Here is a 23,036-nt window from a genome sequence, read left to right as displayed (position 1 = left end):
TTCCTGTAGGTCGTAGCTAATGACTGTAAATTAGAAAGTTGTCCGGCTTAATAAGAACAATTTATGTACCGAGTTTGGCGTCTGTAGCTAAAACTAACCCCCAAACTTTTGACAAAAGGTGGCGCTATAGAGTGCCTCTTCCACGCCCATTTATGAGCTTTTTCCGGTGTATAACTATCATTAATATGGATATGTGTATTGAGTTTCATGGAATTTTAAGCACGTTATCTGCCTCATAATAACCAAAAAAAAAATATTCAACTTTGACATATTACCATGGCAACAATATTTTAGATATCAATATTCCCTTCACAGTTTTACATCGGCCGTGTTTTGTCATTATTCTGATGAAGTTTGAAGCAAATCGGGTAAAAATAAGATGCTGAATTCAAAGCATTTTGAAATTGACACATTTCGTGCTGCCAGTTGGTGGCGCTATAACTTTATCTCATAATAGTCACACCTATTCGATCGGCATCGTACAACGAACAAACCCTTGACGTTTGATCAAAATCAGACAATGTATGTGGATGTTATTAGACATTTCGTCTCTCATTTTTCACCATAATTCATCACCTCGCCACGGGCAAACCGTTCGAGATATCAAAAATCCCTCCGCAATTTAGCATCCCCAATGTCTTGAGATCATGTTCACCGAGTTTGGTAGCAATCGTATGGAAGTCCTCTGAGGAGTATTTCAAATTCCAGAGCATGCGCTTTTCAAACAGCCCTAAATAGCCGACTTCCTGTTGGGCGGAGCCTATGACATGTAGCGCGAAAGTTGTTCAGCTCAATGAGATCTATATGTGTACCGAGTTTCATATTAATACGTGCAGGTATGTGTGAGCTAGACATCATGTTTTCAGACTGTGTTCTAGGGGTCGCTGTAGAGCCCCTGTGCCACGCCTGGGTCTCAGCCTCTGCGGCCTAATGACCGCAGATTCCAACGTGTGTGCAAATTTTCAAGAGTTTTTGAGCACGTTAAGGCCCCCTAAAACCCCCGGATAGTCTAAAAAAAAAAAAACAAGTCATTTCCTATTGCCAGCAGGTGGCGGTATGTTTATAACTGAATATTGGCCTTAAGATGTGTTAAGACCAGGACTCTTATAAAACGTGTGAAGTTTGGGACAGATCGGACATTGCATGTTTAAGTTAGTGTGAAACAAGTAATTTCATGCTGCCAGCTGGTGGCGCTATGTATATAACTGGAAATTGGCATGTAGATGTCTTCAGGCCAGCACATTTATCAAACATATGAAGTTTGGTGCAGATTGAACATTGCATGTTTAAGTTAGTGTAAAACAAGTCATTTACTGTTGCCAGAAGGTGGCAGTATGATTATAACTGAATATTGGCCTTCAGATGTGTTAAGGCCAGGACTCTTATTAAATATGTCAAGTTTGGGGCAGATCAGACATTGTGTGTTTAAGTTAGTGTGAAAAAAGTCATTTCCTGTCACCAGTAGGTGGCGCTATAATTTTAACTGAATATTGGCCTTTTGATGTGTTTAGGCCAGGACTATTATAAAAGGTGTGAAGTTTGGGGCACATAAGACATTGTATGCATGAGTTACAACAACTTCCTTTGTCATGGTATTAAAGGGGTCATATAATGGTACATGCACTTTTACAAGTGGATTGTACTGAAATGAGTGTTAGCAGTGCCTGTACACAACCATCATAAAATGATAAAAATCCATCCAGTGTTTTTTTTTTAATCTCCTTATTTGTTTTACCCTGTCTCAAATCAAGCCGTTCGACCGTGTGACGCCACACAAATTATTTTAAAATATATTGTTCCTTTTTAGTTCATGTTAATTAATGTAATAACTTATGTTAACCAGAGACCTTAATGCAAATTGTTACCAATTCTTTTTATATTCTATAACTATTAAAAAAAATAAATAAATAAGTAAATAAAATAAAAAAAAAACATACATATGTGTATATATTTACATATATGTATATGTGTGTGTGTGTGTGTGTGTGTAAAAGAATACTTGCACTACAGAACCTTTCAGCTGATTCTATGCATTATTTTTCATTCTTATACAGAGACAGGCACCTCATGAAAAATAAGGTCATGCCTCCATCTGGTGGTCATCCTTGGTATTACACTCTTCACCTTTATGTTAACCAAAGAGACAATGTAAACTGTTACCAATACTTTTATATTCTATAACTATTAAAAAGTATCTAATAATATATATATATATATATATATATATATATATATAATATATGTGTGTGTGTGTGTGTGTGTGTGTGTGTGTGTGTAAAGAATATTGACAGTACAGAACGTTTCAGCTGATTCTATGCATCATTTTTCATTCTGATAGAAAGACAGGCAGAACTGCCAGCTCAGACAACTCATGAAAAATAAGGTCATGCCTCCATCTGGTGGTCATCCTTGGTATTACACTTCACCTTTAAAACCAATTTCAGTGATAGTTTTAATTGTTTTGTGGCCCCTGAGCATGATACGTTTTTGAAACTAAGCATGTTTCCTCAGAATGACTTGTTATATTTATGTAAAAAGTTTTGAAGTGTTTGGAAACTGCACTTTAAAGATATAAGAAAATTACTGCTGTATATTGATAAACTGTTCAGCGTGATGACGTTGAATGTCTCCGACAGCGCCTGCAGGCCCGTAGCCAGCTATGAGGTAAATTTTTCATGTTCAAAAATAAAATTTGTTCTCTGAATGACCAATTTGCTATTAAACTCCTCATATGTCTGTATGTATAATTCAGTTTAGACAGTTTGCAAGAATGTTTAGCGTCCGTGGTATGAAAATGATCGCTGCGGGACGCTGGCGGAGTGAACGAGGCTTGAGAGAGTTGCAGTGAGGACGCGAGCGCAGTCTCCGTGTTGCCAAATCCAGCTAATATGCATGTTTTTGACTTGTCTTTCCCACTTAATTTGACACTTTAGAAAGTTAATAATGTAGGACCTTGCGGTTTAGGGTCAGCGATATCTTTATCTTATCTTATTTGCAAAAGATTTGTAATATATTCAGTTTATTTTTATTTACTGATGGGCTTTTGCTCATCTTAATAGCAATATCTGGCAACACTGCATCGCCGTAATCACCAGTAATCAAAAAAGCCCATTTCTGACATAGCCTACCCTACGACATTCGATAAGGGAAACGCAAAAAAAAAATTTTTTAAAAAAAATTCATATTATCTGTTAGAAACGTTATCAACGCTGTCAAAAACAGTAGCATTTAACACTAGTGCAGAGATCTGTAGAAAAAGTAGGTTACAGAATAAAATGAAATATGCAAACACTATGAAGAAGTATATGCCAAGTCATTCATAGTAGTTAAATTTTCACAAATCATGCTATAAACATTTATAAGAGCACTAGACAAAGTTATCAGCTACACCGCAATGGTTATAAATAAAAACTACAACAGTATTGTTGCATGTATACTAAACAACTGATAAAATTATCCACCCCATAACTATAGAAATGTATTAACAAATTTTGATGCAATAAATAGGGTATGATTTAAAAATTAAAATCCCTCCAAAACAGAGAAAACTTCTTTCTTTCACAAAAATTTCTGTCTATTTTAAAGTGTTAATAGTGTATAATGAGTTGTATATATAGGGGTTATTATAGCACAATTCTATAATAAGAGGTTATTATAGCATCCGATCTCCCCCCAACCATCCCCCCATCCGGACCTCACTAATTTTCAAAGCCTGGCTACGGCCATGAGCGCCTGTAGTCCCATTTAGCAACTTGTTAGCAACCGTCTTTTTTAAGAAACATAACAGCTTAAAAAAATCACGAGTGGGGTGTAACTGGTGTGTTTTATGTCATAGAATAAAACGTGAAAGTATCTTGAGTCTGTGTGAACCATGGTCCTTATTTTAGGGATTTAACCAAAATCCCATTCAAAAAACCCATTGACTCTGGGACGTTGGAACCGGAAGTGCTAAAATGCACTCGCTTCCGGGTTCCCCCACTCTATTGAATCACGCCAGTAAAACTGGGCAATGACGTTCAAGCGCGCGAAATATGAGCGGGATCCCACTTATAGACGGTTTCATCAGGCGCACACGCCTGGACCTAAGTTAACTTCCGGTCTGTGTTTGTTTATCGGTCTTGTTAGTGGCGCCGGCTACAAACACAGTTAAAGTTAAAGTGATGAGTAATGAAGTTGGGCTCAGGTTGTTGTGCTGTGGGATGTGTTTCCCATACATTTGTTTATTTGTGGCGACCCGCCACTATATCAAAACTGACCGATTTTCCAAAAGGCTTCGTTGAATAAACATGAGCACATATTGCACGTTTAAAAATCAAAACGAGGCGCAGGTGTTTTTATATTACTGTATTTCTGAAGGAACACTGTCTTTAGAAAATGTTCGATGTCATTTTCATTTCAGCTTGCATGTTATATGCCTGATTAAGCAGCGTTTGTAAACTCAGCACTGCTTGTGTACAGCCCAACAGCCGTTACCAGGGAAACCTCTAGTTCTATGGGATTAGATTTCGGTCACATTTCTGCGCGCACAAGATCACATTTTGAGCGTGCAAAAAGGCATTTCGCACACGCGTGAACTAAGTTTTGAGGAGAAATGTGCGTCTCGCAGATAAGAAAATATTTTGAGCGAACAAAAATTTATTTTGCATTTAAAATAAGTATTTGCATGTGCGCAGACGTTCCCTTTCGCATGCGCAAAGTTTCACTTTCTTGCTCCTCTCATACCAGCCCTGTGCGCTCTCAAGTGCAGACGGTTCGCGTGCTCAACACAAACCAGCATTACAATATGCCATAATTCCAGCCAATCAGAGATGAGGCTGCTAAATTCTGATTGGCTGGCTGGACAACCAATCACAAGACTCCCTGCATCACCGACGGCGGAAGAGGAAAAATACATGGTGGAAGAGATATTTGTTTAATGGCTTGAAAACTTCAATTTAAGTTTAAATGTCAACCACTCGACGACCACACGTAAGTAGCTTATTTTTAATAAAAATAAAATCGTACTATTACTGTACATAATAGTATGTCCCAGTGTTTCCTAAACCTCAAGTGGTAGTTCTAACATTACTTCTAACTTCTTTCTGAACTGCAAGTTATGTAACTTAATTAACATTAGTCGAATATGAATGTGACCGAGCTGGGGTCTCAAATGTTATACGTTTTCAGAAATGAAGATGGACAGACTTTTCCCCTTTTAATTAGATAAGTGTGTAAAAACGGTCCATCACTCGAATCAGAATAAAAAGAGCCATCAAACAAACGTAGAAATGCACTGCAATAACGTTAAAATAATAATCAATCTACTTCATATCCTTGGAATTATTTAAACAAAACAAAACAAAAAAAACAGCAGAGATGTTCTGATGGCCAGAAGGCATGAACCACCAAGCAGATGTGTTATGCTGCAAGATGTAGGCCAATGTTGTGAATAATATTTGGACCAAAATGTACCTGGTCTTAATTGTCCCAAAAATTTCTAATATTTTAATTTAGTTGTTTTCATACAGTCAGATGTATAGCCAGTTCCATCATTCCAGCAACAAATAAGGTCATGAACAATTTTAGTCTATTTTCACTTTTTTTAAGAATGGTTGTTTGAAGTCTTATAAAGCCAAGATGATATAAATTAATGCCCATAAAATGGGCGTTAACTTTAATGTTCCATCAATCACAAGAGATCAAAGTTCTCAATTTGTATTTGCAGAGGACATGTTAAGCTTTCAAAATGTAAACAAACAAAAAAACAAAACTAAACTAAAATACACAGAATTGGCAAATATTTAATTTCGTCGGACTCTAATCTCTTATCGAAATTGATTCAGAATCGCCACGTCAGTGACGTCACACGTAACGTCAACTGAAAAAAGTTCCTGCAGTACGATCGAGACCGCTGACACTGCCATCAATTTGAACACAATTCGAATAAAGCAAACAGGTAAGTAAAAACAATCAATTTGATATGTTTTCCAGTTAAGTTTAGATGACATCAGATGCCTGATCAATATCTGAAAATACTTTTTAAAAACGGCGGCATTTTGCGCGGGCATTCCAGGGCCATCACTAACACAATTATCTCGACCCGATGTCTTGGTTTCAGCATGTTTTGAACAATATTTTTACTCTAAATATGATCATAACCAATTGGGGTTAACCTTCCATGAGACTTAGCGACCGTGGACGCACATTTTGCAGTTTAAAATTTCCATGGTTAATAATACCTTGTTTGTATCACACAAACGCTTAGGTCTGGATAATGATAATGAATAATGTCTGGATAATCAATCATTGTGTCATATAGTCGGACAGAAGACCGAAAATTAACCCAATTAATTTTTTTATGCATATTATTGGTTAAGTAATGTTAACCAGTAGATTTTAAGGCGCTTTTAACTTATTGGGTTTGGCGCCGGTTAAAATATAAAACACTTAACGTTAGCAGTGTAAGTAATCTTGAAATGAATCGGATCTGTATTTCAGAGCGACATATTCTCATTTGATCCAATAAAGATAATTTTATATAGTTTTGTAACGAATATTCTTCTTTATCTCTTTCAGGTTGAAGTACAAGGCTTAAAAAGGTAAGTTTCTGTTCAAGCAGAAAGCCTTTACCTATATATATATATATATATATATATATATATATATATATGTTGTGTGTGATACCCCTGCCGAGAAAGTTACACACCGCATATCATGAATGTGACAATTAAGTGTCACCAAATGGGTGTCCGGAAATATAATCGGATGACTTCTAATTGCAACTTAAATTGCAAAAAAAAAAAAAAAATTATTGTGTGCACTGTCTAAATAAACTTTAACTAAATTGAATGTAATAGGAACTAGCTTGGTTTGAGCACATACTGTACCTCTCTTCATCATTAAACCAAAAAGGATTGATGACATTTTTTGTGATGACGTAAAATCAATTAAATTTATAGTCCATCTACATCAGTGGTTTTCAAACTTGTTCCTGGGGACCCACAGCTCTGCACATTTTGCCTAATTTACACAGCTGATTCAGATCATCAGCTCATTAGGAAAGGGCTCCATGAACTCAAATGAGTGTCAGATAAGGGAGACATGCAAAATGTGCAGAGCAGTGGGTCCCGAGGAACAGGATTGAAAACCACTGGTCTACATCACATAAAGCTTGCCTAGTGCATGACTATGAAATTTTATTCATACATACAGTTAGAGCTTTGAGAACTGTTGGCATACCAAAAAATTTTTTTGAAGGAAGCACAGTTCAGAATCTGACTCAGGATCAAACTATATTACAGATGGCTTATCTAAAAGCATGGCGAAAAAGGAAGGCAGAAATGGATCTGTTACTGCATTCTGACACTGATGATGACCATGAAAGTCAGAGATCAGTGACCGATAGATCAGCCTGTGGATTACATAACAACCAGGCAGACACTACAAGCAGTTTTGAAAGTATTAATTCGGCAACTGACAGTTTGACAACATATGAGTCAGACTTTGACACTGATGTGGAGCATGTGTCTTCTGACTCAGAAAAAGAAGTTCTAAATGATGATGCTGAATTGGATTTTCCTGATTTAGAAGGGAACTTAAGACAATGGTCTACAAAGAACAAAACCACACAAAGATCCTTAAATGAATTATTGGCAATATTAAGAAAGCAAGGACACCTGCTGCCGAAGGATGCAAGGACACTCCTTGCTACACCACGAGCCGTAGGATCTGAGCCGAAATGTAGTGGGAAAAGGGGATTTGTCGTTTACTAAGTCAGACAACGTCTTTCACACATGATCATCATTCAGTAAACCTCAGCATCAATATTGATGGTGTCCCACTCTTTAAAAGCAGCAAAGTCCAGTTCTGGCCAATATTGGCGAAGTTTCACAACTTTGAGCCATTTATGGTTGCTCTCTTTTGTGGGGACAACAAACCATATCCTCTTGAGGAATATCTTGATGACTTTTTGATGGAGTGTAAACATCTCACAGAGAATGGGCTGATTCATGAAGAGAAGACCTACACTGTTCATGTTAAAGCATTGATCTGCGACGCACCAGCAAGAGCTTATCTGAAGCGCATTAAAAATCATAATGCCTGTCACAGTTGTGAGAGGTGCATCACCAAAGGTGCTTACATCACAAGAAGAGTGGTATTTAATGAACAGGGATGCACCTTGCGAACAGATGAAGCTTTCAGTGCAGTAGCCCATTCATTGCTGCAGGACTGTCTTGTGTTAGCTCTTTTGTCTTAGACTATATGCATATGGTCAACTTGGGAGTGGTTCGACGGATACTAATATTCTTGACTCGGGGCCCAACACTTTGCCGCTTATCTGTAAGGCAAAGGCAAGAAATATCACAAAAGCTAAACAGACTGCGAGGAAAGATGCCTAGTGAATTTGCTCGGCAGCCCCGGGGTTTAGAAGACCTGGACAGGTGGAAGGCCACAGAATTTCGGCAGTTTTTGTTGTATACAGGACCAGTTGTGCTAAAGAACGTGTTATCTCCCGAAAGATACTACCATTTCCTGTCCTTGACAGTAGCTATGTCAATTATGTTGGAGTCAGATGAGAGCACTCGCAATTCATACCTTCAGTATGCCCATGAACTCATGTCGCACTTTGTCATGCGCTGTGCTGACCTGTACGGAAAGTATTTTTCAGTTTACAATGTACATGGACTGATTCACCTTCATGAGGACGTGCGTCACTTCAATTGCTCGCTGAATGATATTTCTGGTTTTCCTTTTGAAAACCATCTCCAACAAATCAAGAAACATGTACGGAGTGGGAAGAATCCCCTAGCACAGGTGACCAGGCGATTGTCAGAGATTGAATATGCAAACGCCAAAACACAGCCTGAAGCACGACCTCGAATGTTTCTTTCTACAAAGGAAAAGGACAGTTGTTTTCTCCTGCGAGATGAAAAATTTGCTTTCATCAGAGAAAGAAGAGGAGATGGGATTGTGGTATGTGATGTCCTGCACCAGCGTTACACATCACCATTGTTTGAGAAGCCATGCAACTCCAAACTTCTCAATATAGTGTACACAAGAAATGGGCAAGGCAGGATGAAAAGACGACAACTGCTTGAAGCTGATCTGTTCCGCAAGGTGGCCTGCCTCCCTCATGAAAATGGTGGTTCTGTTCTCATACCTCTCCTCCATGGTATAGAACACAGAATTTGAAGGTTGGCAAGTTTTATCTTAATTAACCTCTATGTAAGGGATGGCCAAAGTAGGTCCTGGAGGGTTTTGCTCCAACCTTAATAAAAACTCACCTGCCTGTAGCTTTGTAACTCTTAGACCTTGATTAGCTTGTTCAAGTGTGTTTGATTAGGGTTGGAGCTTAGTCTGCAAGACTGTGGCTCTCCAGGACTGACGTTGGCCACCCCTGCTCTATGTAGATGTGTCCTACACTATTTTTTCATAATTAATGAGTTTAGAGCACTTAAAGGTGGACTCAGATTTCTGAAAACACAATGTTTGATATTGGATCAGACGTGCACAAAACATAGCCAATCAGCAGTAAGGAGTGTATACACTCACGATGATGCAGTGTGTGGGGTGAGGAGACAGTTCAGCTCAGTAAAGACAGAGATTAGAGAGATGAATATGCTCTGTGTCTTGTGTCATATTCGCTTGTTTGTTCATTTGTTCTGGGCTGTCAAGATAGAGATGTGATCCTTTTGGGTGTTTGTTTTGGTGATTTCAATATCAACAGCATTTCTCAGACCTGTAAGTACACAGTATAAGTGAGCATACTGATGATGAGTATTGACAATCCAATGTGTATTATTTATTTCTGGTGTCATTTGTGTTTGTTTGTTTGTTTATTTGTAGTAGTTTCATAAAAAATGTAGGGTGAAAACAAGCTAACTTAACTTTATGAATGTGTTTTACTTCCCAGATCATGTATGCCAGAGCTGTGTGGTTGGAGTATGGTAAAGAAGTGGAGGGAACTGCGCCAGACAACTGGATTGATGCTGAAAAAAAAAAATCATTAGATGGCCTAAAAAAGGGGAAAAGGCAGCTTTCCTCAATAGGCACTCCCCTCAGGATGACTGGATGACATTCACCTTGGTGAAGCGTAAAATGACCTCTGGTAAGTTTTTTTTTTTTTTTCATAATCTAATTAGATTCTTTGCTATTTGTCAAAATAAAAATTGTAAGGCAGCCAAATGAGAAAAATCAAGTCAAACTTAGGGGTGCTCCAATGGGGAGCTGTATCGGTCGAGCACCCTTAGTTAAAGTGCTAGTAGTAAAGTAATTTTTATTGTAATTGTATTGTCTGTGATTTTAACCTTACAGTTAGCATTCGTGAATGCGATGATTATGACATGACGAGTCATGTTGAGGAGGAAGATGAGGAAGCAGTTCGGAGGAAAAAGACCAAACGCAACTTTGATGACTATGTTCTTGGTATGCTTCTATAATAATTATTGAATCTGTCTTGAGAAAGTCTATAAACTAAATTAATATGGGGGCCCTGAAGTTTCAGGTCACTTTTTAAACTGATAATTAGTGCATGTTATAAAAGATATTAATTTGTACAATTACAGAATCTTACGATTTGGAGGAGGAAGAAGAGAACATGACAGGTAACAGTTTCCTAAGCTGCTGACATTGCAAACCTAAGTAGCTCTTATAGAATTGCAAAGTTATAAGATTACAAAGTTAAAGCTCATTGTTTTTACAACTGATGCTTCCATTTAATTTATATACTGCATCTGTCTAGATGCCATTATCAAGGTGCCCTCCTTTCCCATTCCACCATCAAAGGTGACAAAGTCCATCCAGATGGAGTCTGCTGGATTTAACAAAAAGTTCACTGGTGCTAAGTATTCATCACTCGAATCTACTAATTTCTTTCATATTTTTTCTTGCATAATTATAACATGATGGTGGTTACGAAATCATTGTTAATAATGTACATTTGCTAATTTTCAGACTCTGGACACTCAAATTTAGCCAGGTCTCACCAGACAGGTGTTGGGTCCAGGGACAGGTCAACAGGCAGTTAGTAATCATCATATTAAACCAGTCACCTCAAATACCAACTCATTTTATCAACCACAAAACATTTAATCAACCACATTGTGTGTGAATACAGTTGAAGCATATTTATAAATTAACTCAGTGTTTTGTTTTTCAGACCCTGGGCATTTAAATGTAAACCGAGCCAGCCAGTTGAAGGGTGCTGGGTCCAGTCATCAGTCCAGCCACAGTGATGTGTCCCAGCACAGTGACGGTTCCCAGTACAGCGGCGGGTCCCATCACAGCAAACGGTACTGACACAGGAAGCAGTCCAGGCACAGTGACCAGTCCAGGGACAGCAACCAGATGCGACAAGGCAAGCAATTTGTTCAAAGGAGAGTATTCATTTAAACCCTTATGCAGTTCACAGAACCAAGAACGTAAATGTTCTAAAGTAGCGGCCGTGTTAACAAACCAGTCACCTCGAATACAAGTCATTTTTATTGTAATTGTATTGTCTGTGATTTTAACCTTACAGTTAGCATTCGTGAATGCGATGATTATGACATGACGAGTCATGTTGAGGAGGAAGATGAGGAAGCAGTTCGGAGGAAAAAGACCAAACGCAACTTTGATGACTATGTTCTTGGTATGCTTCTATAATAATTATTGAATCTGTCTTGAGAAAGTCTATAAACTAAATTAATATGGGGGCCCTGAAGTTTCAGGTCACTTTTTAAACTGATAATTAGTGCATGTTATAAAAGATATTAATTTGTACAATTACAGAATCTTACGATTTGGAGGAGGAAGAAGAGAACATGACAGGTAACAGTTTCCTAAGCTGCTGACATTGCAAACCTAAGTAGCTCTTATAGAATTGCAAAGTTATAAGATTACAAAGTTAAAGCTCATTGTTTTTACAACTGATGCTTCCATTTAATTTATATACTGCATCTGTCTAGATGCCATTATCAAGGTGCCCTCCTTTCCCATTCCACCATCAAAGGTGACAAAGTCCATCCAGATGGAGTCTGCTGGATTTAACAAAAAGTTCACTGGTGCTAAGTATTCATCACTCGAATCTACTAATTTCTTTCATATTTTTCTTGCATAATTATAACATGATGGTGGTTACGAAATCATTGTTAATAATGTACATTGCTAATTTTCAGACTCTGGACACTCAAATTTAGCCAGGTCTCACCAGACAGGTGTTGGGTCCAGGGACAGGTCAACAGGCAGTTAGTAATCATCATATTAAACCAGTCACCTCAAATACCAACTCATTTTATCAACCACAAAACATTTAATCAACCACATTGTGTGTGAATACAGTTGAAGCATATTTATAAATTAACTCAGTGTTTTGTTTTTCAGACCCTGGGCATTTAAATGTAAACCGAGCCAGCCAGTTGAAGGGTGCTGGGTCCAGTCATCAGTCCAGCCACAGTGATGTGTCCCAGCACAGTGACGGTTCCCAGTACAGCGGCGGGTCCCATCACAGCAAACGGTACTGACACAGGAAGCAGTCCAGGCACAGTGACCAGTCCAGGGACAGCAACCAGATGCGACAAGGCAAGCAATTTGTTCAAAGGAGAGTATTCATTTAAACCCTTATGCAGTTCACAGAACCAAGAACGTAAATGTTCTAAAGTAGCGGCCGTGTTAACAAACCAGTCACCTCAAATACCAACTCATTTTATCAACCACAAACTACGGTTGCACCGATCGATACTCTGTATTGGTATCGGCTCGATATTGGCATTTTCTGCCAGATCAGGGGCCTCATTTATAAAGCATGCGTCGCTCAGATTTGATCTTAGAATGTGCGTACTCTTAAATCCACGCCAATGCTCATATTTGTTAAAACTCTTTGACGTGGAAAAATGCTTAGCATCAGGTCAGGGTCTGAGCAGATGTACGCACCTTTTCTTGTTTGAGTACTGCAGGTTTTTGGAAATATAAGCTGTTCTTGCAGCTCGCTGTTCTAAATTAAAGAATTTGGATGATGACTGGTGATCTTTTACGTGTTAATGACATTAATTAGGAGTCGTTTACAAGCACAGAGCTGAAACCATTTATTTGCGCGTAAGTTCAAGATCATTTGTGATTCATAGATTTCACATCTGAAAGATACGCATACATGTATTTTCTGTGCGTACTTTCATTTTATGAATCACCCGACGATATTTGAGAGATGATCGAAGATCAATTTTAAGATGGTTTCTGCACAACATTTTATAAATGAAGCCCCAGGTAACAGTCACAGGGCTCCAGACTGTGACTAACAGTCACAATTGGGACCAAAAATATTAATTTGCGAGTGAAGTTTTTGCTGAGGTTGCCACTGGCAACTATATATATTTACATGTCATGATTTAAAAATGTGCATGTAATGCCTTTTTTCCTGATTGTTTTGCGATTACATCTTTTATGTTCACGTATTAAACTGTACATCAAAGTTTTAGTGGGAAAAATAGTTTCAAACAGCTAAACGCAGCTCAGTTGTGCAGCATGAAAGTGATCAAAATGACAGACGTTCAAGTAAAAGTGCAGAAAAACAGTGTCTATTTCGTGCACAACTTTCGCGAACAAACTACAACGGTTTTGGGCTGTCAGCTGTGTGGATATTGGCAATATCGTTAACAATTCTCTTTTATAATCATTACTATTATGGTTTCTTTCTTATCAAGATCTTAGTCTATATGCTGTGTTAATGCGTGAACTTCATATTATTTAAGGAGCACTTGCTGTCTAGTAATCGCAAAAAGCTTTGTGCTTTGTTACTTTTTAATAAACAAAGTATCAGCTTTAAAATTATGCCAAATTTATCACGAAATTCAAACAATAAATATGGTTTTGGCGCTCTTTAATGAGGCATGGGTGATCGCATTTACGCCTCAGTTAAAGCGGCAAGTGAACCCATTATATCTTTCTCTTTACTACTACAGTATAGTACATAATGAACATGAATTAACATCAAAAGGTTGGCTATTTTAGAAGAGATACTACAGTACAACTTACTGAAATGTGTCATGTAAAAGCTCATTCAGTGTTTCAAACTGCGGAAAACGTGTAAAGCTTGTAAACATTGCAGCGTAATAATACATTTACCTCAGAATAACTATTCGGTGTCCATAAGCTCTTCAGTCAGCTAGAAAAATAACTATAAAGAGGAGCATCTTGCTATATTTATGTGCTATTGCATGTTAATATTTTTACTTAACCTGTTGTCTGCATGATTCAACTCCTATAAAATTGCATTTTACTAAGGAAGATAAACAGACTGAATGTGTGAAAGACATATGACAACATGTATAGGTTGCATTTAGGGCTGTCGCGATAACCGCAATATCGCAATACCGCGCTATTGATGAGCATAACCGCAGAGGAATGCAACAACCGCAGCAACCGCGATATTTCAGTGTTTTCTTTTTCGTAAGGTTACGCCCTTCTTGTTTTACACTTCGTGCATGTGTACTGAATATTAGTAATGATAACAATGTGTATCATGCTGATTTGCACAGAGGCTCAGTAAATTAGCACTTAACAAGCATAAACAGACAATGAATGAGAGAGAGATCGACTGATCGCGTGCGATTACCTGCGTCTGTCCTTCAGGCCAAGTCATGTACAAGGAAAGCGAAATCTGTCTTAGCATCGACGCTCTGCTGGTCAGCTGAGCCTTAAAAAGTGGCGCTCAAAGTTAAAATGATTTAAACAGCGTGTTTCATTACAAATCGCTGAATGAATCAGCGCTTTTGAACGTGTAGTTGAATGAAGACTCACTCAAAGACAGTCTCTTGCAGCCACCTTGTGGCGAAACAATGAAACTGCACTGACAGCCGTCTAGAACACGCAGGTGAGATATTAACAGAAAAAGTATCGTCAGTCAGATTCGAGGATCAGAACTAACTGTTATATATATAGGCTAACAACATACTAATGATCTTATTGTCAGGTAAGTTTTATGTGGACCGTTATTTTGTCACTCTCTTCTGTTTACTTCACTTCCTGTTTCAACGCGATTTAGTTTCGGTTTTATTGGTTTCTGAATATGACCTCCTTACATCGTGACACATACACACACAGATTTTATATGTATTATATATATATGCGGTAATACCGCATACCGCGCTATTGAGTAGGGCTGGGCGATAATTCGATAACGATAAGTATCGCGATATAATTTTTCCTCGATAAAACGATATGAAGAGGTCGATAAATGTTCGATATAATGTTTATGCGCCAAAAGCGGAACGAAACATGAAACACGAACGACTCATTTGAATCGTGCCACACGGACCGTTTATCTGCTCGGATCAAAGTTAAACTGCCGCGCGGCGCGAGCTCACTAGAGCAGATGCGTTTACTCGCGGATGAGACGGTCACGCGAGCAGTAAACAGCGCTGTGAGATCGAAGCGATTGCATTCAGCGATGAACACAAATTATTCTGATTTAAACTAGTTTAGAGCCAAACAGGAGAAACACTGTGTGCAACAAGACAGTCAGAAGGCTTTCAAGTCTACACATCGCCGCCATTTACCATGGATTTACTGTAGTAACACTCACTGCACCATGGTATTGTGGCAGAAATGTGGAATATCCACATTGAATTTTATTACAGGAGTAATGGTGTAAAATTATAGTATGTATTTGTGATTAAGCTATAGCATGTGTGCATTATACTGAATGTTTTAGACTACTGTTTTTCATACAGGCTACCTAAAAACCACATAGTTATATATATTTTTTACCATGGTTATATGTGTGGTTTTAACTGTGTTTATCATGATTTAAATGTATGCTACTATGGGAGACCAATGCTTAATAAAAAAACAAAAAAACTTGGTCAAAATAAATTTAACCATATAAAACTGAGGTTGCTACAATTTGTACAGATGTTACTGATTTTGATAATGAACAAAAATTTACCTCTGCATCCTAATTCAAGCTACTATCAAATGTGAATTTCTAAGAGACAAAAAAGTGATTATTATTATTATTATTATTAATATTATCAGGCAAACCAAACCTGTTTCTTGATTTGAAACAATATCACTCATTAGAACATGCAGCACCTAAGAAATACATTTTTCTAGTTAGATATTTATTTTGTTAAGGAAAATTAATGGTCTGGTTTCTACAACATTCACTTTGGAGCAAAATTCTGGCTTTAAACTTCAAAGAAATAAAGATTTGACATTTATCGTGATAATTATCGATATCGACTGATATGAAAAAAATTATCATGATAATTTTTTTGGCCATATCGCCCAGCCCTACTATTGAGCCACTCAAAATTACCGCAAGGGAAATTCCTTAACCGCGACAGCCCTAGTTGCATTGAGGAGGAGCACAAACTACACTCAGTGGCCAAGTGATTATAAGGATTATGATTATATATTTTCATTTGTTATTTTTCATTAAAATGAAGTTGTCCAAAATGATTGGAACACTAGTATTTCCAGCTGCTACAAAATGGTTTGAAGTCAGTTATTTCTGTTTTTTGGAAATATCAGTTTACATTTCCAAACATTCATTTTGCCATTAATTGTAATAATCCAGTGAGATTTTTGTGCTCCACACAGAGATCTGATCTGATCATCATCAGTCTGTCTGGAATGACATGAAGAAACAGAACAAACTGAGAATAAATTCAGAAGAACTGTGGCAACGTCTCCAGGATGCTTCAAGAAAGCTACCTGCAAAGCTACAGTACTGCTAAAAGTTTTAGGCACTTGTGTAAAAATGCTGTAAAATTAGGATGCTGTCAGAAATAATGTCATAAATAGATTTTCTTGATCAATTAACTTCTATTAACTAAATGAAATCAACATTTGTTGTGAGCATTTTTTGTGTTTAAAGCAGCTTTTGCCCTCGGTGCACTTGAGCAGAGTTTCTCAGGAAGCTTTGCAGGTAGCTTTCTTGAAGCATCTTGGAGACGTTGCCACAGTTTTTCTAGACTGAGTCTCAGTTTGTTCTGTTTCTTCATGTCACTCCAGACAGACTGATGATGATCAGATCAGATCTCTGTGTAGAGAGCACTGGCTGCTGTCAGGCAAAAATCTCACTAGATTATTACTATTAATGGCAAAATGAATGTTTGGAAATGTAAACTGATGTTTCCTACTGACACACTACAGCAGAAGATAGAAATAACTGACTTAAAACCATTTTTAGCTGTTGAAAACAGTAGTGTTCTAATCATTTTGGCCACCACTATATATTTAGCAGATTGTGTATAACACACAAAAGAGTGATGATCATATCAACACACAGAAGTATAGAAATTCTACATTGATTTAAAAAAACTATGCTGATATTGAATCAGTATCAGTACCGGCCAATACTCAGAATTCTCTGTATCGGATTATATCCGTTCTGAAAAAATGGTAACGATGCTTCAACTACGTTGTGTGTGAATTCAGTTAAATCTCGAAGTTCTCGAAGAATTTTTTTCTGTATGACTTCTGTTTTTCCATGAACCTGCATTTTACTATAAATTAACTCAGTGTTTTGTTTTTCAGACCCTGGGCATTTAAATGTAAACCGAGCCAGCCAGTTGAAGGGTGCTGGGTCCATTCATCAGTCCAGCCACAGTGATGTGTCCCAGCACAGTGACGGTTCCCAGTACAGCGGCGGGTCCCATCACAGCAAACGGTACCGACACAGGAAGCAGTCCAGGCACAGTGACCAGTCCAGGGACAGCAACCAGATGCGACAAGGCAAGCAATTTGTTCAAAGGAGAGTATTCATTTAAACCCTTATGCAGTTCACAGAACCAAGAACGTAAATATTCTAAAGTAGCGGCCGTGTTATGAGATATTTTGAACAACTGGTTTGGTGTTTAACATTCTGAGCCTCATGGTTGAGCATAGAGTTGTTCCGATAGATGATAGTATCGTGTCAGAGATATCGCCTGTTGCTGATGCCTTTGACGATAGCAAAACAATTATTATTATTACTATTATCCGTCAAAAATACACTAGGCGCCTATCTTAAGTGAAGCAGCGCGGCGAGCCTGGGACACGCTCAGATCCGTCCTGTGGTGCGGCTGGTATAAACACAAGTATTGACTATAGTGGCTGCGATCAGCTCATGGCCTTGTCAGAGCCATAACGTGCCACATACGTGTGCAGTGTAAATAAGGGGTAAGAGATTTATTCATCATACAGTGTACATAGCTTCACTGATTATAACATGTTTTTGCACCGATTGAGCTTGACTGACTGCTGAATACAGCAGAGGCAGGAATTGCGCACTGGGGTTGCTTGAGTCATCCAAACTTAATGAATCATATGGGCGCAAAACTTGCTACAAGAGATATATCCACTATTACGAACAACAAAGTAATATTTGACACATTTTGTCTTTCAGATTATGAAATTGATCAAACACCAATCTCAAGATACTCTGGAAGGTCTTTCTCAGAGCAGAGTAACAGGTCCTCTGCACATGAATCCAGTCATACAGGGCCTCGTAGGGAAACAGACTTAAGATTTCCAATGGATATGGCAAGTAAGTCGGAACTGGCATCAAAAGCACAAATAATGAATTGAACAGGACATATAGCATTAGCAGATTTAACTTATACATCTGTTTAAGGATAACAATAGCATAATTTTCCTATTGGCTCTTTGCCAGCAGTATAAACTGACATTAAGAATTTAATTCTATTTTATTTTATTTCAGAGTTTCAGAGAAAAGTCTTGTCTAAATTGGTGGATATCCACATGGAGGTCAGAAGGCTGGGAAGAAGCGAGCCTCCCCTTTCATCTGCCCATATAGAGCAGCTGGAGACGATGGAGGACTTTGAGAGAGAGGAGGAACGCCTCAAGGACAAGCAAGCCTTTGATTCCCTGGTATGATTTGCAAGACACACTCTGGAAGTGATGTAATTTTATGCTCTGTTTTATTTATCAATATTCTTCTGTCGTATATCAGTGAAGCGTGTTATAGTCTAATGTTTTCTAACATGACAGGAATATTACCCCCTCTCTTTAAAGGTGTTGCAACTTGCAAGAATTGGAGGGAAAGATGTAAGGGATTGTGTCCACAAAATTCTTGACAGGTATTTTCAACAGTATCCCTACATATAGAACTTCCCAAACATGTGACATTTCTTGTCACAGTTTGCCAGTTGACATATCTATGCTTATACTATACTCTCATGTTGTCCCAAATCTGTATCAATTTATTTCTTGTGCTGAACAAAAATTATATATATTTTTTTTGTTTGTTTGTTTTTTTGAAGAATGTGGGTAACCAAACAGTTGCTGGTCCGCATTGACTTTGACAGCAGGAAAAAAATACTAAGGAAGTCACTAAGGACCAGCAACCGTTTGGTTACCCACATTCTTCAAAATAGCTTTCATGTTCAACAGAAGAGATAAACTCATTTAGGTTTAAAACAACTTGAGAGAGGGAAGATGATGAGAGGATTATCATTTTTGGGTGAACTATCCCTTTAATGTTAACAACAAAACATCTTGACTGAAGAACTTTAATACAGTTGCTTTAATAAGAAACAGGTGTTACACAGTGAAGTTTATATTATTTATAAAGTTTTTTATCTTCGCCCACTTTGGCCTAAATTTCTGCCATTGTTTTTTATTTTACATTTTGTTACCTTGTAAGGCTTTGTTTTTAAAATACGGAAATTAGTTTGGCTGTACTGCTCGGATAACTTGCAAAATAGTAAAACCAACATGACAAAGAATCATGATAAAATCTTAATTGTGGTTTTCCTGAAAAATTGTGAAATTATATTTTTGCCATATCGCCCATCCCACGTGCAAGTTAATCTACTGAAATTAAAAATTGTTTGTTTTAGCAATCTTTAATCAAAATCTGAACATTTGCTGCTCTAGAATGTCATTTCTTCTATGATGATGTCAGTCTGATTGGGCAGAATATCCTTAACCACATCCCTCCAACTGTTAGTTTGCTATGAGTGAGATGGAGAGGAGGAGCACTACAATAAAACCCTCCCTGCTATTTAATATTCTGTTTCAGTTGGAAATATGTCACTATACTGAAATGAATTCAGCAGCAAATTCCAGTTCACACAGACTTTAATTACCTGAAATGCAAGAGGTTTGTTTAATCAATTTCAGAAAACTACAGAACCAAACCACATCTCTTTAGTCCACTCTTAGCACACTCACCCATGCTACAGCTGTAGATTACCACACACGTGTCATTTTTAAATGGTGCATTTGTTTCTTCAGGCTCTTTACCAACCGGTTGATGGCAAAATTCAACATGAAGGGGAAGGGGAAGCAGCAGAAACTGCCTCTGGAGACGACTAAAACTTATGAAGCAATTAATGGTACTCAGCATTTTCTCCATGTCATTTAAGTTTAACACCAACTCAGTCATATTCACTACCTCAGTTTTTTTCTAAATGTAGCAAAATCACACTGTAGAAGGGAAAACGGTTTAGTCAATTGATAGAATTTTTAATGAAAGTTTGTTTTCTTGCTTGTTGAATGAGAATATTGGAATCAGCTGATCAAGCAGAAAGCTATATAATGCATTATGATGTTAATCAGCCATGGCCACTTGATTTTATTGTTATTAGTTTTGTGTTCTACTCCACCTTCATTGAGTCAGAGTCTACTAATTGAGCAGAGATGAGCAGTGTTTCCTCTAAGCTGCACTGGAGAAATTATATACCGTGCACAGGACAGACACAAAAATGATTTGTAAAGCCATTTGATAAAATTTTAGTAAATGTGAAATAACTGCAATGCTTGGACAAAGCTCTCGTCGGCCTCACGTCAGCGGTAGTTTGCCCCATTCGACATGTTGAATCTGTGTTGGGACCATCGGTGAGAAAGAGGACTCTGATTGGATGCTCAGTTTAGCGAATGAGTCAGTGCCCGAGAATTAAAGCAAAAGTGATGAAAATGGGCAAGTAAATGAAGGCGGCACAGACAGAGGACTGTTCTAATGTTACGTGAATGCTGCATTCCAATATGCAAATATTTTCATAACAACATGAGCCGCTTAAAATGAAGAAAGTTATCAACATAACTGATATTCAAAATGGTAAGCAAGCGCTGCTTTGCTTACGTTTCGTATATCTGCATGTATCTCGTATATTCTTGTTTTGGTTTCTCCTTTTAAATGACGAATATATACTATTGATAGCCGCTGTTGTCCAGACGCTGCCGATGTCGGCTTGGTGTGTCCCGGCCTTAAAGCCTTCTACAGACTGCAATTTAAGCAATTTTATAAGGTCATTACAAATCTTTCGTTCAGGACAGCCAAAAATCGTGCAGTGTGTCCTGTGCTTTAGTAATCCTGAAGACCTTGATTAGCTTGTTCAGGTGTGTTTGATTAGGGTTGGAGCTAAACTCTGCAGGACAGCGGCCCTCCAGGGCCAATGTTGCCTATCCCTGTGCGACATGTTTGAAGTTTTAAAAACACAATGAACTAATTTCTTTGTTTTTATACCTTATGGGTCTTCAGTTTGACACTTTTCTTACTTGCTTTCTGTTCTATTTTAATAAATTAAAAGCACTCGGATAGACAAAAGAGAGGGTACAAACACAAATCAACAGCTATATAGTTAAACAAGCTTCTCCCTTATTTTATTACTGGGATTATTTCTGAATCATTAATGGGTATGTTGTTCAAATAAAAACCAAGGACCCAAAAGCAATTGCAGTAAGCAGATTCAAAAAGGTAAAAAACAAAACCAAAGCAGTCCAGCAGGTCACTGGCCAATGGACTGGAAAGGGAAACAGTGAGAGAGCGAAATCAAAAGCAAATAGCACGTAAGCGAGCTACATCATCAGTTCACAAACATGTCAAACAAACGTGTTTGTAGAGGTTAGGGTTATTTTGTTGTACAGTACATGGTGAATTAAGTGATAATGCATTGTTATAGGTCAAAATAAACATTTATATATATATATATATATATATATATATATATATATATATATTAAATGTACCTATTTGTCTATTTGAAGTGATTAATTTATTTACATTTTTGTTTGTGACAATAATTGACAATAAATACTCTTTTCCTTTTAATTTACAATTTTATTTTTAGTGTTCATCCTCCATAGTGATTGGACATCTTTACCTACCACATTGGATTTTTTCCGGCTTGATGGTCGTTAATGTTAATTTCAAACCCTGTTATACATTTACCGGAGGATCTTCAGGGAAAACAAATTATTCATTTATGTACTTTGTACATTTACATTTTTAATTTCTCTGAGAAGTAACAAAACATTTGTCTGCAAAAAATGCATATATTAATGGTTTTGCCCACTGCAAACCTGTTAATAAGTTGGCTGTACATGCCTTTGTTTTCCACATTGTTGAGAGAAATTGGATGTTGTGCCAGCCTCCTCGGTTATTGCTGTTTTTTTGCAGTATTTGCATTCTGCGTAGTGCTTCCTTTTTATTTGATTTCTTGACAGGAGGAATTATAAAAAGTATAAACAAATATTAATGTTTTCACATATAAATACTAAAAGAACATGCATACTGCAATGTAATGTACAGTTGCAATGTAACGTACACTGGTTTTCTTTACATATTTGTAATTTTAGTTTTTGTTCAACTCTTGCAGCTGCAGTCATGAAATGGGACAGAGACACCACAGAGGCTACAATAAAATTTCATGCAGCTGAACATCTCAAGCATGCACCGGGGAGGAAGGGAGGTGGAGGGCATACAGGGGTGGGAAATAACTAAGGGCTTTTTGCAAGATATTTGTGTTTATTTCCAGTTTAGGGTATTTTTGTTGTTGTTGTTTAACTATTAGAATTTTGTTTTATCAAATTTTCTGTTAATATTTTGCTGAAAAACTCATTAAAGATGGTTAAAAAGTAATCTTTTCTCATTTCAAACAATTTTTTTATTTCTGTCCTTTTTAATAAATCACGTATTTCCAATTGCAAATAAGGCTACTAAAATGTCTTTGCACACCCATATGTCTTGGACAGGTACAACTAAGGGGATAGGTATTAATTTATTATTTACAATTTAAAGCAGTACTTCTGCACACTGCCTTCACTATAACTAGAATTAACGTATAAAACAGCCG

General features: G+C 37.5%; 1 protein-coding gene across 9 annotated transcripts; it reads left to right on the top strand.

Annotated features, from left to right (window-relative positions):
- The first annotated feature begins 4,721 nt into the window (after positions 1–4,721).
- Positions 4,722–22,823, top strand: LOC131546498 (uncharacterized). 9 transcript variants are annotated; one of them, XR_009272726.1, is made up of 11 exons: positions 4,733–4,968; positions 5,823–5,935; positions 6,556–6,578; positions 7,281–9,173; positions 9,893–10,087; positions 10,294–10,404; positions 10,545–10,583; positions 10,721–10,816; positions 10,933–11,001; positions 11,138–11,335; positions 12,340–12,532. XR_009272726.1 is itself a non-coding variant. In XM_058786092.1 (11 exons), exons 5-11 carry the CDS (start codon positions 12,528–12,530, stop codon positions 22,682–22,684), a joined length of 834 nt encoding a protein of 277 aa, XP_058642075.1. In that variant the 5' UTR covers positions 11,497–11,608; positions 11,749–11,787; positions 11,925–12,020; positions 12,135–12,203; positions 12,340–12,527; the 3' UTR covers positions 22,685–22,823. The 9 variants fall into 9 exon arrangements, 3 of the variants coding, with proteins under 3 accessions (XP_058642075.1, XP_058642076.1, XP_058642077.1); XM_058786092.1 differs by lacking the exons at positions 4,733–4,968; positions 5,823–5,935; positions 6,556–6,578; ... (5 more) ...; positions 10,933–11,001; positions 11,138–11,335 and adding exons at positions 11,497–11,608; positions 11,749–11,787; positions 11,925–12,020; ... (5 more) ...; positions 20,197–20,297; positions 22,560–22,823 and having other exon boundaries at positions 12,340–12,537; XM_058786093.1 differs by lacking the exons at positions 4,733–4,968; positions 5,823–5,935; positions 6,556–6,578; ... (5 more) ...; positions 10,933–11,001; positions 11,138–11,335 and adding exons at positions 11,497–11,608; positions 11,749–11,787; positions 11,925–12,027; ... (5 more) ...; positions 20,197–20,297; positions 22,560–22,823 and having other exon boundaries at positions 12,340–12,537.
- The last annotated feature ends 213 nt before the right edge of the window (positions 22,824–23,036 follow it).

The sequence above is a fragment of the Onychostoma macrolepis genome, chromosome 09 (genome assembly GCF_012432095.1).
Source record: "Onychostoma macrolepis isolate SWU-2019 chromosome 09, ASM1243209v1, whole genome shotgun sequence".
Lineage (NCBI taxonomy): Eukaryota > Metazoa > Chordata > Actinopteri > Cypriniformes > Cyprinidae > Onychostoma > Onychostoma macrolepis.
This window is presented reverse-complemented; position numbering and strand designations above follow the sequence as displayed.